Here is a 14,174-nt window from a genome sequence, read left to right as displayed (position 1 = left end):
CCAATGAACACACTAGCCAGGTCAGGGATAATGCTAGGGCGATGTTTAAAGCAGGGGTTGGGTTATAAGATAAAATAAAAAAAAAATCCCAAGCTTTGAACATCTCACAGAGCACTGTTCAACCCATCATCTGAAAATGGAAAGTGTATGGCACAGCGGCAAACCTACCAAGGCATGGCCATCCACCTAAACATACAGGCCAGGCAAGGAGAGTATTAATCAGGGAAACAGCCAAGAGGCCCATGGTAACTCTGGAGGAGCTGCACAGATCCACAGGACAACTATTAGTCGTGCCACAAATCTGGCTTTTATGGAAGTGGCAAGAAGACAGCCATAACAAGTCCCGTTTGCAAGCAGCCATGTGGGAGACGCAGCAAACATGTGGAAGAAGGTTCTCTGGTCAGATGAGACCAAAATTTAACCTTTTGGCCTAAAAGCAAAACGTTATGTGTGGTGGAAAACAAACACTGTGCATTACCCTGAACACACCATTCTTCAGCAGGGACAGGGAAGCTGGTCAGAGTTGATGGGAAGATGGATGGAGCCAAATACAAGGCAATCTTAGAAAATACCTGTTAGAGTCTACAAAAGACTTGAGACTACAGTGGAGGTTCATCTTCCAGTAGGACAACAAACCTAAACATACAGCCAGAGCTACAATGGAATGTTTTAGATCAAAGCATATTCATGTGTTAGAATGGCCCAGTCAATATCCAGACCTAAACCCAATTGAGAAACCTCATATCGCCTACAGCGGCACCCTCCCTGTCCCAGGCGATCGTCTGACCAATCACAGCGCAGCTCGCGCATGCGCAGTGAGTGCCCCGCCGTGAAGCCGAAAGCTGTCGCGGCCGGGTGCCCACACTAAGAATGAAGACGCGGGCCGGAGAGGGGGAGAGAAGCGGAGCTCCGGGTGGCGCATCGCTGGACCATGGGACAGGTGAGTGTCTGTTTATTAAAAGCCAGCAGCTACACTTTGTAGCTGCTGACTTTTAATAAACATAAAAAACAAACATAAAAGAAGCCTGGAACTCCCCTTTAAAATACAGTAGCCCCCTGGAATTACAACTGCTGAATGAAAGCTTTAATACATTGGAAGATACTTGTAAAAAGTAACCAATACCCTGCTTTTAAGCTGCTCCATGTAGGCACCAGTGACATTAATGGGCCTCGCTGCAGGATTATGGGAAAGCTTACCATCCCATATCTTGAGAAGATGCTCCAGCACTGTACTTTTATAGATCTTATACGGAGGTCAAGTGATGTGACCCTCACCTATGACAGTGTTCCAGAAGTGTGGGTGTAAGATAAGTATTTTTTGAGTTTACCCTAGAGAGTATTTCACAAAACCTTCTGTTGCAGGGGATGCCTGAAATTTCACTCTAATGTGACGGTTGATGGGTGAATCTTGTTTGTAATTGTCATCTTTTTTATTAAAGTAATATTCAACCCAAAAGCAAACATTCTATTATATTGCAGCTTACCAGCTCTTAGATCTGGCTGCATTAGTTATTCTTTTTAGGCTTTTTTTTTTCTTTGTTTCTGGCTGGTGATCTGGGTCAGTAAGTTTGTTTTGCAACAGAACAAGCTCTCATGCAAATGTAGCAATTAGTGTTAAGACAAACCTTTTACCACTGGCGGGTTGCTTACAATGATCAGCTTATATTTATTCATGTAAGGGACTGACACAGCTGAAGTGGGCAAAAGTGACACTACTTTCATGTCTCTGTACAGTAACATGTAATTCTGTGCATGTGTTGTCCAGTGCGCTGTGATACAATGCAGCATGTCTCCATTGTACTGGAGAACACTGCAGCGCAGCTCTGAGCTGTTTCAGTGCGCATAGGACGCATAGATGACAGTTTTCTGTGTGTCCTTGTGGTAACTGGCATATAACAGTGCTGTAAAACACTGGTCACTGCACTAGTGTGAATTGGCTTTTTATTTCAAAAGAATAATAAAAAAAAAAAGGTTTCTCTAACTACAATGTGTAAAAGGTCGCTTGCATACATGTCAGTTTCTCTGTATCCCTTTCCTCCCATTGGTCACATCACTACTGGGCCCTATAATGACATTGGGTTTGGCAAGAAGAATCTCTAAGGCTGGCCATACATTTTACAATTTTTATCTATAGATTTTCCAAAACCATATAATACGCAGTCAAATCTAAACACTTTCAATTTGTAGGCAGGCAGGCAGGCCCTAGTACTACACGATTGAAGGTAAATCTAAAGGAAATTGTATGGTGTATGGCCAGCTTAAGTGCTGTGAGAACCACCTTTAGGCCCCTTTCACACGTGCAGACCGTATGTCCGCATTTTCATCCATCCGTTGCGGATGAAAACGGGACATACTTTGGTCCCTATGTGATTGCGGGTGTCAGCGGATGACCATCCGCTGACACCCGTAATTACCCGCCTCCGCAAAGTTCAGATTTTTCGGATTGGAAGAAAATCCTATTTTTCTTCCGTCTGGCGGATCGGATGAACACGGACATACGGTCCGTGTTCATCCGATCCCCCCCATAGGACAGTGTGCGGGGACCGGCCTTTCAGACGACGGCTCAGCGGTGATTTTACGGAGGATACCCGCTGAGCTTTACAGGCACACGGAGGCAGATTTTTAAGACGGGCAGATAAGAATGTATGCAGATCAGGACTTCTGACTTGACACTAACTTCCTCATCTGCATATTTTTGCACTGATTCAGAAAGCAGTAAAATCAGTGGGACAGCACAGCAGCGTAACTGGTGGCATTTTCAGCAGCAGGTACATATATTGTTGCCACCCCTTTAAACCCGAACACATATGAATTACACAGTTTCTGAGGCAAATTTATTGCCGATAGGGCACCAAATTTGTTTTATTACCACCTCGGCCACAGAACCTGTGTTATTAATGTGTGTTCGGTTTTAAAGGGATGAGGCAACCCCTTTTACACAGTAGCCACCTTCATATTCTTCTCATGACACATAAACTAAGTTTCCCCTCCTGAGTTTTATCATGGAAAAGTTAAGAGTTTAGGTCTAAGATTGGTATACCAACGTTTAGAGGGTCTGAAAGGAGGGATAATCATGCAAAGAGCAGCCCCGATCCTTCTCTTTTCATGTCCCCTGGCAGTGCTCCTGACTCCTCTTCTTCTCTGGCTGCCTCCTTAGCAAGCCCCTTGCTATGGGGGCACGTGTGTGTGTGTGTGTTTGCTTGCTCCTAAGCCCCACTCTGTGGAGAGATACCTACTGAAGGTTTTTTTTTTTTTTACCTTCGTGCATTGCCCACTGTGATGTATGTTTGCCTTTTCTCTTTTTGCCATTTTGAGCCTTCTTGTGGCTGCAGGACATAAGTGGACATAAAGGGTACCTACATACATGTCCCAATCTCTCTCCTCCATCAGATTTTTTTTTTTGGCAGTTTGAAATGGAAAGCTGGCGTTTTTCGTTTTTTGGTGTTGCCGTTTGATCAGTCCACACTTCCATGAGTATTTGTGAGGTCCTAGTTCCATTTCTAGGCCTTTTGAGGGTCCAGGGGGATTTGGGGATAACTGGACTATTTGCTGCTCAGAGATAATCCTTTTATCAGTTGGAGCATAATTTATCTCTGTTTGCACCCTGCAGAAGTTGGATGGGTTTTCAATATTCCAGAGGTCAGCATTGGTTCCAACACTTTTCCACACCAGTAATTGGAGTATTCAGAGATGGGAGTATCTGGGATTCTAGCAGGACATAGTCCAGGCAAAGTTATTTCTCTAGGGCAGCGGTTCTCAACTCCTGTCCCCAGGACCCACTAACAGGCCAGGTTTGCAGCATAACTGAAATACATCACAGGTGATATCATTTGTTGCTCAGTGATTGCAGTATTCTAGTCTGCATCTCCCCAAGGTAACACTTCAAACTAGGGTTGCACCGATAATAGGCATTTGCAGGTGTATTGGTACTCGTAAAAAGAGAGGTCACGGATACTCCCATGTGCGCGCGGGAGCGCGATTCTGGGAGGACGTCAATGTATGCCCTCCCAGAGTTATCGAGCTGCACTGTAGCCATCATTCGGCTATAGTGCAGTCGGTAACTGGTTAAAGTGACAATCGCACTCCTTTTCGAATCTGTGTATAACGTTTTCCAAACAGGAACTGAAGAGCGCTTTAAATGTTTAGAGACAGTTGCTTAAAGTTTACCAAAAGTTTCCTAAAAGCTTCCTGTTCACACTGCTCTTATACAAGCTGAAGCCTGTAGGAAACGGGCCGACTGTCAATTGGAAGCCATTCAGTGCCTAATGCTTCCACTCATCTTGGACAAATTTGCCTTCCTGATGTCTTTAATAAAGAACTTTTTTTGACCCCTGTGTGATTTAAAAAAAAAAAAAAGTTTAGTGAAAATAAAGAAATAGTTACCCCAAAGCACCTAAACCCTCCCACCCCCCCCCCCCCTTTAAAAAAAAAAAAAGAAGCGCACTGCATTCATGTTCAAATCGTGATTCTTTGCAGTGCGATTTAAGCGCATTCATTTTGTATGCACTCAAATCCCAATGCAGAGTTATTGGTGCTCTATATCTGCGAGTACTTGACCGAAAGCGGGGCTTTTTTTCAGGGGGAACTTGGGGGAACTCAGTTCCACCACCTCTGGCTCAGACCCTTTGTTGCCTGCTCACAACAATCACATGTAAACACAGAAGTCTGATTTCTGTGTTTACAAGTGACAGCTCTGCACTCTGTGTGTAACCCCCTGAACTCTGCACTGTATGTAATGCAATCCTGGTATTTAATGCCCCTTTAAGACCCGTCTACTGTTTTTGAAATCTGAACGGGGTCGTGGTTGAGTTCCTGCACCTATTTTCTAAGAAAAAAAGCTCTGACTGAAAGTATTGGTGCAACTCTAATGTTGAGTTATTTACTCAGTACGAACTCACCTTTTTATATTTTTATCAAACAATTGGGTAATATTGTGTTTTTTAGTGCCCTTAAAGTAAAGTGGTTGTAAGCCTGAAATCTGAATAAAGCATATCCCTCTATAGTGCATCCTAATCCAGAACACTGGAACACTGCTCCCTCATTCCTTTGCTATCAGCATGAGTCACTTCTGACATGTTTTCCTGATGCCAAGAGATAAAAAGGTGGCAGATGAGGAATCTCCAACGCACACCCTGCGATTGACTGCCTCAGCTCTGTTCCTGTGTGCTGTGGGAAAGGGGGGGGGGTCTTCCCTCCAATCAGCTCTCACTGTGTTCTGTAGAGTAACATGCGCTCCTGCCCCCTGCTTTCTGAGAAATCAGACAAGTTGTAAAAAACTCACATCGCCAGAATTGTTCTTTCAAATGTAGAAAAATCTTTGTTCCAAGGTGACCACCACCCCTAATACAGGAAAGTGCACACCAGAAGTGTGTGTCGATCTCGCTACAAGCTTCGGTAAACATAGCTTAATTTTGAATTATTTAATCCAAAGATTTTCCAAACCGGTACAGTCCACCCAAGACCCCTTTCAAAGGGGGCGGATCCGTTTTGACGCACTTTGCTTGCTCAGTGGGGATCGCTCCGTTCATCCTCGCTGAGCAGGCGGATGACAGGTTTGTCTCTGATCAATCACAGTGCAGAGACAGACCTGTCAGAGTCCCGCTCTCCTCTATGGGGAGGTTGGGTGTCAATTTTTCATCTCATCCAACCCGCTGGGCGGATGGCGACTGTATGGCGATCATTCCTGTTCTTGGCAGACATCCGCCTCCCCATAGAGGACATTGGGTGGTCCGATTGGGTACGCCTGGAAAACCGATGAGGCAGACCCGTCCGATCGTGTGAAAGGGTCCAAAAGGCTTTATCTCCACTGCTGTCCTCTTTCCATTCGGTGGTTAGATTTCATAGCCAGCATGCAAATATAAAAAAAAACAGTATTCAAGGTACTCGCAGAAGTTCTTTAAACATAAGCCTAAAGGAAAGCAAAGATTTACAGAGAAGCCACCAGCCACTGCAATCATTTCCAGCTCGCAGATACCACCAAAAAAGACACAGTTCTTACCCGCTCCCATTGTCAGGCTCAGCTCCTATATGTTTCGTCCATTCTGACTTCCATCAAGTTCCCCCTTCCCTAGATTTCTTCATTTGAGCTCATTTCATTTGAAATTAATATTGGTTATAAATGTTTTTTCGTGTATTGTTTGGAGGACTTTATTTGATCACAATATTTATTGAATGATTTACGGTGCATGAATTTTCACACTGATAAATATTTTATATTTTTGAATCAGCTTGATTATTGAACCAGCGTGAAATTTATTATTTTGTTATATCCCTTAGGGGCTTATATTTATAGCTGCTGGTTTGTTTCACAGTTTTGCAATATAATTTTCTAACAATTGATTATATCCATCAGTGCGGAAGGATTTATACATTTTATTTGTAGATGAGCAGGTAGAACTTATGTAGGATTTGTTTCATCTTTGGGCATCACCTTAGGCCAATAACTTCACTGGGTATACATGAAGGTTTACAACCACTTTAACTCCAGTGAAATTTTTAATGTGTAAAAATTGTGCTACGTACAAAACTGGAGCTACTGCTACAGTGGAACCTTGGATTGTGAGTAACGTGGTTAACAAACAGTGTATTTGAAAAAATCCTAACTCTGTTTGCGAGTGTTGCCTCGCAAAACGAGCAGGATTCAGGTCAAAACGGTGTGCAGTACTGCGTTTTGGCCAAAGGTGGGGGGCGCCAGAGCAAAGCGGAGGCGACCGGCGTGGTTCGGAAATGCTCAGTAAGACACGGAAATACTCTGTTGCCGAGGTCAGCCGATCTGTCCTTGTGCCTTTCCAGCAGTTTCTGAGGCTCTCACTACACACAGGGCCGCTAGAAATCATGGGACCCCCCTCAACCCTACCCCCTAACCCCTCTCCTGACCCACCTTGAAAAAAATTGCAAATGCCAGTGGAATGGCAACAAACTACAGTACATGATATTCTCCGTAGTCCATGCTTTAAAAGACTTTACACGTTACCAGTTTACAGTTAAATGTGAGCTCTGATGCTAGAAATATTGCATTTTTTTTCAACTTTTTTGACATCACAAGGGATGAATAACATCCCTTGTGATGCCTTGGGTGGGGGGGGTCCCCGTGTCGGAACACAATAGCACAACAGGGGAGATCGCTGCACTAACACTGCTTGTGTTCGTACAGTGACTTTTTTTTTTCTTGTGTGTTCCAGCCTTTTAGGGTGAGTTGTTGGGGTCTATAAAAACAGCAAGTCTTTACCACCTCCCAAAAACCCAAGTGTAAGGACTCCTTTATACATGGCACTGCAGATATGTGCCTCCTGTGCAGGGCTGTATTTTACCAGCACATGAATGCACTAAGTGTTGTGTGCATCCTCGTGCTTGAGTCCCATTCATTTCTATTGGGACACGTGACTGGATGGTTACAACTGCTGTGTCTCAGTATGACATGACCTGTATGTATTGTGGGAGCCAGCTGCACCCATATGATGTATTGGCACACAGCGGTTGTGTCCCAACACAAATGAAGGGGGATGGACGCAACAGTTTGTTCATCTCTGCTGGCAAAAGACGGCCCTGCATAGGAGACGTATACAATCTCTGCAGCGCCATGTATTAATGGGCTCTAAAGGCCTAAAGATGCAATTGATTGTCCTATGATCCTCATGGTGATGATCACATAATACAGATGTGATAACATGAGAATGATCAAATTTAGCTGCTGTATAAATCATTCATGGGCAACCGGGCATAGGTGAACCATGAATGGGGGTATGTTTTGCTGACTGTACCTTTTTTGGAGACAAAGTTCACGGCAGACTTGCTGGTCCCCACTTTTCTCCCACAGCTCTCACACTGTGTTGATGGCTGCCAGTTGCCTCTGATTTCCCCTCAGGCTGCACTTGCTCTCTCCTCAGCACCTGCTTGCTGAAGGAGGCAGGCAGTGAAGAAGCTGGTGACAAGCGTTGACTGATATCACTCCGCCAACCTTCATCAAATCTTTGGGAAATGAGGCGCCAGGTGGTGTTAATCTGTGTGCGGACTTGGATAAAATAAAATTGGTCCCCCCCCCATTGCACAACCTCCTCGGCCCCTCTGAATGAACTGAGGGGGCCCAAAATATGATTTAGACCACATGGGCGTTGCAGGGAACGGGGGAAGCATAGTAGTGCCTGCAGTTTGGATGCCTATAACCTTGTAAAAAGTAGTCGTCGGCCAGACTTCCTCTGTTATAGTGAGGAGGCCTGGTGGTACCCCCTTATCTGCAGCCCTGACCACGCATAAGGTATCACTGCAAATGTTGGAGTGAGAACAATAATGGAGACACTTTTTTTGTTTAGCGCTACACTCTTAACCTGTAAAGCTATTAAAGTGTAACCTATGAAATATTTTAGGTACCATAGTTTGTTGCCATTTTAATGTAACACACTTTTTTGGGTTCTGACATCTTTGGTTTTTGTAGCACCCTTTTCCTTTTTTTTTTTAATAGCAGGTATGCTAATTGTGTGACATACAGTTGGGCTCAAAAGTTTGCATACCCTGGCAGAAATGGTGAAATGTTGGCATTAATATTGAAAATATGACTGATCATGCCAAAAAAATGGCTTATATTTAAGGATAGCAATCAATTGAAGCCATTTATTATCATAGTGTTTTGCACCCTTTTTAAATCATAACAAATCGCCCAAATGGCCCTGATAAAAAGTTTACATACCCTGGAATGTTTGGCTTTGGTAGAGACACAGAAGGTGGTACACACAGGTTAAAATGGCAATTAAAGTTTAATTTTCCCCAATTGTGGCTTTTTAAATCACAATTGGTGTCTGTATAAATAGCCAATGAGTTTGTTATCTCTTACACGGATGCACTAAGCATTCTAGACACCGAGCCATGAGGCGGTAGAAAAGAACAGTCAAAAGACCTGCGTAACAAGGTAATTAAACTTTTTTAAAGATGGGGGGGAAAAGATATCCAAAGCCTTGAATATGCCAGTCAGTACTGTTCAATCACTTAAGTGGAACATTTGGGGCTCTCTTGATGCCAAGGTCAGGTATGTCAATTACACAAAAGCGGCCGTAAACCTCTTCTTTTTGGGTCCCCTGCCGGGACATAGGATTGTGTCAGGTTCTCACATCTTGAATACTGCATTAAAATGGATTGTAAACCCTTGTAAAAAAAATAAAATATATATATATTTCCACTGTGCAGTTCGTTTTGCACAGTGTGGCCCAGATCATCGTCTTCTCGGATCCTCCAACGGCTCTTGCAGCTCCTCCTCGCATCCGTAAACCCTCTAGGAGAAGCGCTCTCCCTGGGGTTACCTTGCAGGTGTGCTCCTGAGTCCAGCATTTACTTCCATAGACACAGAATGCCGGACTCAGCCCCGGCGCACGCTTCATTGGATTTGATTGACAGCAGCGGCAGCCAATGGCAGCCCTGCTATCGATTTCTCCAATCAAGAGCCGAGGCACGAGCCGTGATCAAAGAGATTAGGCAAGTAAAAAGGGGGGGCTGGGTACTGTAATAAGTGTTTTCACCTGCATAGGATGCATTAAGGTGAAAAAACACAAGGGTTTTCAACCCCTTTAAGGATAAAGCTTGTACATCATTTCTCTTTTTTTTTTTTTCTCCCTCTCTGAAAGTACATTTAAATGTAAACTAAAATACAAGTTTTGTCTGTTTGGCTAAACTTTTTTTTCTTCAGTCTTTTTTTTTTTTGGATTGGATTGGAATAAATACTTATAGAGCGCCGAATGCGAGTTGTGAAACTCGCGTCTAAGCGCTTACCAACAAGCTGGGGGTATCCAGTTCCCAAGAGCAAAAAGAAGAAACTAGGACATCTAAGTAAAAGAGGGGAACAGACAAGAAATAAACAGAAATATAAAAATAAGGGGGGGGGGGGGGTGTCAGGGCACAAAAAGCCTATCTCTACTCCCTGACCATGGACCACAGCCTGGGATTTTGACTTGCAATGTAGCTTAACCTGCTGTTCCTATGTCCTTCCATAAAGGGTACCCTTAGTGGGATGTCTAATGCCGAGTACACACGATCAGTCCATCCGATGAGAGCAGACCAATGGACTGTTTTCATCGATTAACCGATGAAGCTGACTGATGGTCCGTCGCGCCTACACACCATCTGTTAAAAAAACGATCGTGTCAGAACGCGGTGACGTAAAACACGACGTGCTGAAAAAAACGAAGTTCAATGCTTCCAAGCATGCGTCGACTTGATTCTGAGCATGCGTGGATTTTTAACCGATGGTTGTGCCTACTAACGATCGGTTTTGACCTATCGGTTAGGAATCCATCGGTTAAATTTAACTAGTAGCCGACCGCGCACCGTCATTATACGGCGGCAGGTCGGCTCTCCTGGGCGAGAGCCCTTAGCTATACGTCCTATCGTATAGCCGCCACTAGGGGGCGCGTGCGCGCCGCCGGAGGCGCGCGCGCGCGCTCCCCGCTCGCCCCCGACTCCCGTGCGTGTGCCCGGCGGGCGCGATCGCCGCCGGGCACACGCGATCGCTCGGTACAGAGCGGGGAACGGGAGCTGTGTGTGTAAACACACAGCTCTCGTTCCTGTCAGCAGGGGAAATGCTGATTTTCTGTTCATACAATGTATGAACAGAAAATCAGTGTTTCCCCTAGTGAGGCCACCCCCCCCCCCCCCACAGTAAGAACACACCCAGGCATACTTAACCCCTTCCCCGCCCCCTAGTGTTAACCCCTTCACTGCCAGTGGCATTTTTATAGTAATCTAATGCATTTTTATAGCACTGATCGCTATAAAAATGCCAATGGTCCCAAAAATGTGTCAAAAATGTCCGAAGTGTCCGCCATAATGTCGCAATACCGAAAAAAAAATCGCTGATCGCCGCCATTACTAGTAAAAAAAATATTAATAAAAATGCCATAAAAATACCCCCTATTTTGTAAACGCTATAACTTTTGCGCAAACCAATCAATAAACGCTTATTGCGATTTTTTTTACGAAAAATATGTAGAAGAATACGTATCGGCCTAAACTGAGGAAAAAAAATGTTTTTTTATATATTTTTGGGGGATATTTATTACAGCAAAAAGTAAAAAATATTCATTTTTTTCAAAATTGTCGCTCTATTTTTGTTTATAGCGCAAAAAATAAAAAACGCAGAGGTGATCAAATACCACCAAAAGAAAGCTCTATTTGTGGGAAAAAAAGGACGCCAATTTTGTTTGGGAGCCACGTCGCACGACCGCGCAATTGTCTGTTAAAGCGACGCAGTCCCGAATCGCAAAAAGTACTCTGGTCTTTAGGCAGCAATATGTTCCGGGGGGTAAGTGGTTAAAGCAAGTTTGCTTGTTTTTTAACCGATGGTTAAATAACCGATGGCGCCCACACACGATCGGTTTTGACCGATGAAAACGGTCCATCAGACCATTCTCATCGGTTTTACCTATCGTGTGTACGCGGGATTAGAGTTTGAAATGTTTAAAATGGCTGATGGGTCTGCTTTTAGTATTGTAAGAGAAATTTAGCTTTTGATTCCGTCATTTATCTATTAACAAATATAAACATTTCGGTGAAAAAAATCATGAGATTAAAATGATTTAACAAATACTATTCCATCCGATTTAAAATAAATAAATGAATTGCATAGCCATTCATCGAGTGACTCTGTATACACACTTTGTTCTGTGTGTATTGGGCTATTTTCTCTTTTTTCTTTTTATTATGGAAATTAGCAAAATACCACAATATGGCCACTAAATGGATCTGTGTAATGTAGGAAATACACATTTTGTAACGATAGTCAATGTAACCGCACTAGAGGGAGTCGGCAGAGAATTCGTTACAGGTATTTAATTCTCAAGCGCTCTCTAGAAATTGTTAGATTGTATCTATTGCTACAAAACGCATGGAAATTTCATATGCTACTGAGCACCATCTAGTGGCCATGATGCTGTACAAATGCCCATAATAACATTTGTTCAGAAGAGAAAATATCCCAAAGAACATTCACTCTTCTCCACAGAACTAATATACATGCAGATTTGCTGGATGAGTAGCAATACAATTTTTTATCAATGGAACCCCATGGTGTAAAATATTCAGGTATAACTAAAATAATGTTTTTTTTCTTTCTTTTTCATACAGGCAGAAATATGGATGGCAATTTTAATAACGGCTTGAAACCTGAGACCATAGAAAGCACAAATAGTCAACAGGCTCCAAGAGTACCAGACGAATCGCTACTAGATGAAAACTATTTTCTGAACTCGGAGGTGCTAACAAAAGTTCCATTTCCTGATGCTGATGAAGAGCAAAATAACTTGTTGAAGGGATACAGTTCTCCTGGTTTATACTCCCAAGGGAGTATGGAAGAAGGGAGAATTCCTATTGAACAAAGGGAAATACATATCAGCAACTTACAGAGACTTACAGAATTCATTCCTCAGTTAAATAAGCAGTCCATGCTACAATCAATCAAAACGGACTTCAAATTGTCTAGAGACAGAGACACTGAGGACGCATTCTCATCTAAGGAAACGGGCCGCGAACATATATTCCAGGACACGCTTTCCAGAGAACCAGAGTCCAGATTAAGAGGAAGTTTTAACACTAAGCAAGGTAAGTAGTACTCTAGTAAACATCGTTTTATAAAGTGATGTAACAAGACAGACAGTATGTTAAATAAAGAATAAGGGGTTGTTGAATCCTGGTTCAAAAATTTTGATGGACCTTGTTGACACCATAAGTGCAAAATAATATATTTTTTTTTTAAAAGTGCCGAGATTTTACTTGCAGAGACACAAGTATACATCAGTTTTTATGCGCGTTTCAGTGAGGATTTTATGCATGTTGTCATCAGTTTTCATGCACAGATTGACATCACATCCTGTGTCCTCATTCTGTCATCAGTGGCCACTATGCTTTCCTCTCTATCAGTGATCCCTGCTGGGAAAAAATGTGGTTCGACAGTGCAGTTTCCCACTTTCCATAGAGAAATATCCCCCTGTGTGCTGGTGGAAGAGACAGGAGGGCAGACAGGAGTGCTGGGAAGTGGGGCTGGCAAGCAGGGAGGATGTGGATGATCGGATAGTATACCGCACAGCGACAGATAAGGGGGCAGCAGGAAGAAGTGTGGTGGACAGAAGTATGTCAATACAGGAATAATCTCCTGTGTCTCTCTCCCTGCAGTTGCTGAAAGCCAGCAAGAGGCAGAGGAGGAGAAGCTGACTTTAAGTAGCTGCAGGGAGAGACTGACACAAGATTGTTCCTGTAATTGCCCCCCTTCACCCAGTGCACCGATCTCATGCTCCTGTCTACTATGATTCTTCCTGCTTGCCCCCCTCATCTGTGACCATTCGGCTCGGCTCTCCTGTATATACTGCCTGTCATGTGGAGTGCAGAGCAGTGCTGTCAGTTTTCTTTAGTTTAGGTGCATAATCCTACACAGCTCTGCATTTTTAACTGTCAAAGAGCAAGACTACAGTAAGCTGTTTTTTGTTTTGACAAAGATGAGAAGAAAAGCAAAAGTACCTTACAACTCCAATGGTGATCTTACCAAACCACCTCTACACTGTGTAGCAGGATTCTCAAGGGGCCTTGCTGGGTTCTTATTTAATTTTTTGCCCGAAAGCCTTGGGACTCCCTTAATTTTGGACTCTAGAGCACTGTTTTGCAAATTTTGTCTGAAGATGGCATAGTTGTGTTTTAACTGATCCTCCCCATTGGCCAGTTGAGTAACCCTTCGGAGTCACCACCCATGCCTCCTTCTGGTTGCAACTCAGGATATTGGAGTGTTCCATATTTTAAAAATAGGAAAAGGTCTGCACTCCAGGAGCTTGCATCCTGATAAAATAAAGATGGCTTTTTACTAGGAAACCAGGAGTCATAAATAATGTGTCCCCTATAGATTGCTCCACTGTCTGACACAACCCAGTTAGGGTCCGTTCATTCCAAGTCCGTTAACGGACTTGTAATGAATCCCTATGGGATCGCGTCCGTTAGCGGATGGAGCATCCGCTAGCGTCCGCGTCCGTCAGGATCCGCTTTTGCGAACGGAAGAAACCCTATTTTTCTTCCGTTCGGCGGAACGGATCGGATGCAGACGGACAGACGGCCCGTCTGCATCCGATCCCCCATAGGGGAGAGCGGAGCAGAGACAGGGTGGTCTCTGCACTGTGTGCGGGGACCGCCCTATCCGCCGACAGCTCAGCGGG

General features: G+C 43.8%; 1 protein-coding gene across 3 annotated transcripts in view; it reads left to right on the top strand.

Moving 5' to 3' along the window:
- The window catches only part of ZMYM4 (zinc finger MYM-type containing 4), a 142,862-nt gene that overhangs the window by 4,197 nt on the left and 124,491 nt on the right, over positions 1 to 14,174 (top strand). For all 3 annotated transcript variants that reach the window (XM_040337306.1, XM_040337305.1, XM_040337307.1), the window contains exon 2: positions 12,106 to 12,579. In XM_040337306.1, coding sequence (XP_040193240.1) covers positions 12,114 to 12,579 — 466 coding nt within the window. In that variant the 5' untranslated portion in view covers positions 12,106 to 12,113. The remainder of the gene's footprint in view (positions 1 to 12,105; positions 12,580 to 14,174) is intronic.

Source organism: Rana temporaria, chromosome 2 (assembly GCF_905171775.1).
Source record: "Rana temporaria chromosome 2, aRanTem1.1, whole genome shotgun sequence".
In the NCBI taxonomy this organism is placed as follows: Eukaryota; Metazoa; Chordata; class Amphibia; order Anura; family Ranidae; genus Rana; species Rana temporaria.
This window is presented reverse-complemented; position numbering and strand designations above follow the sequence as displayed.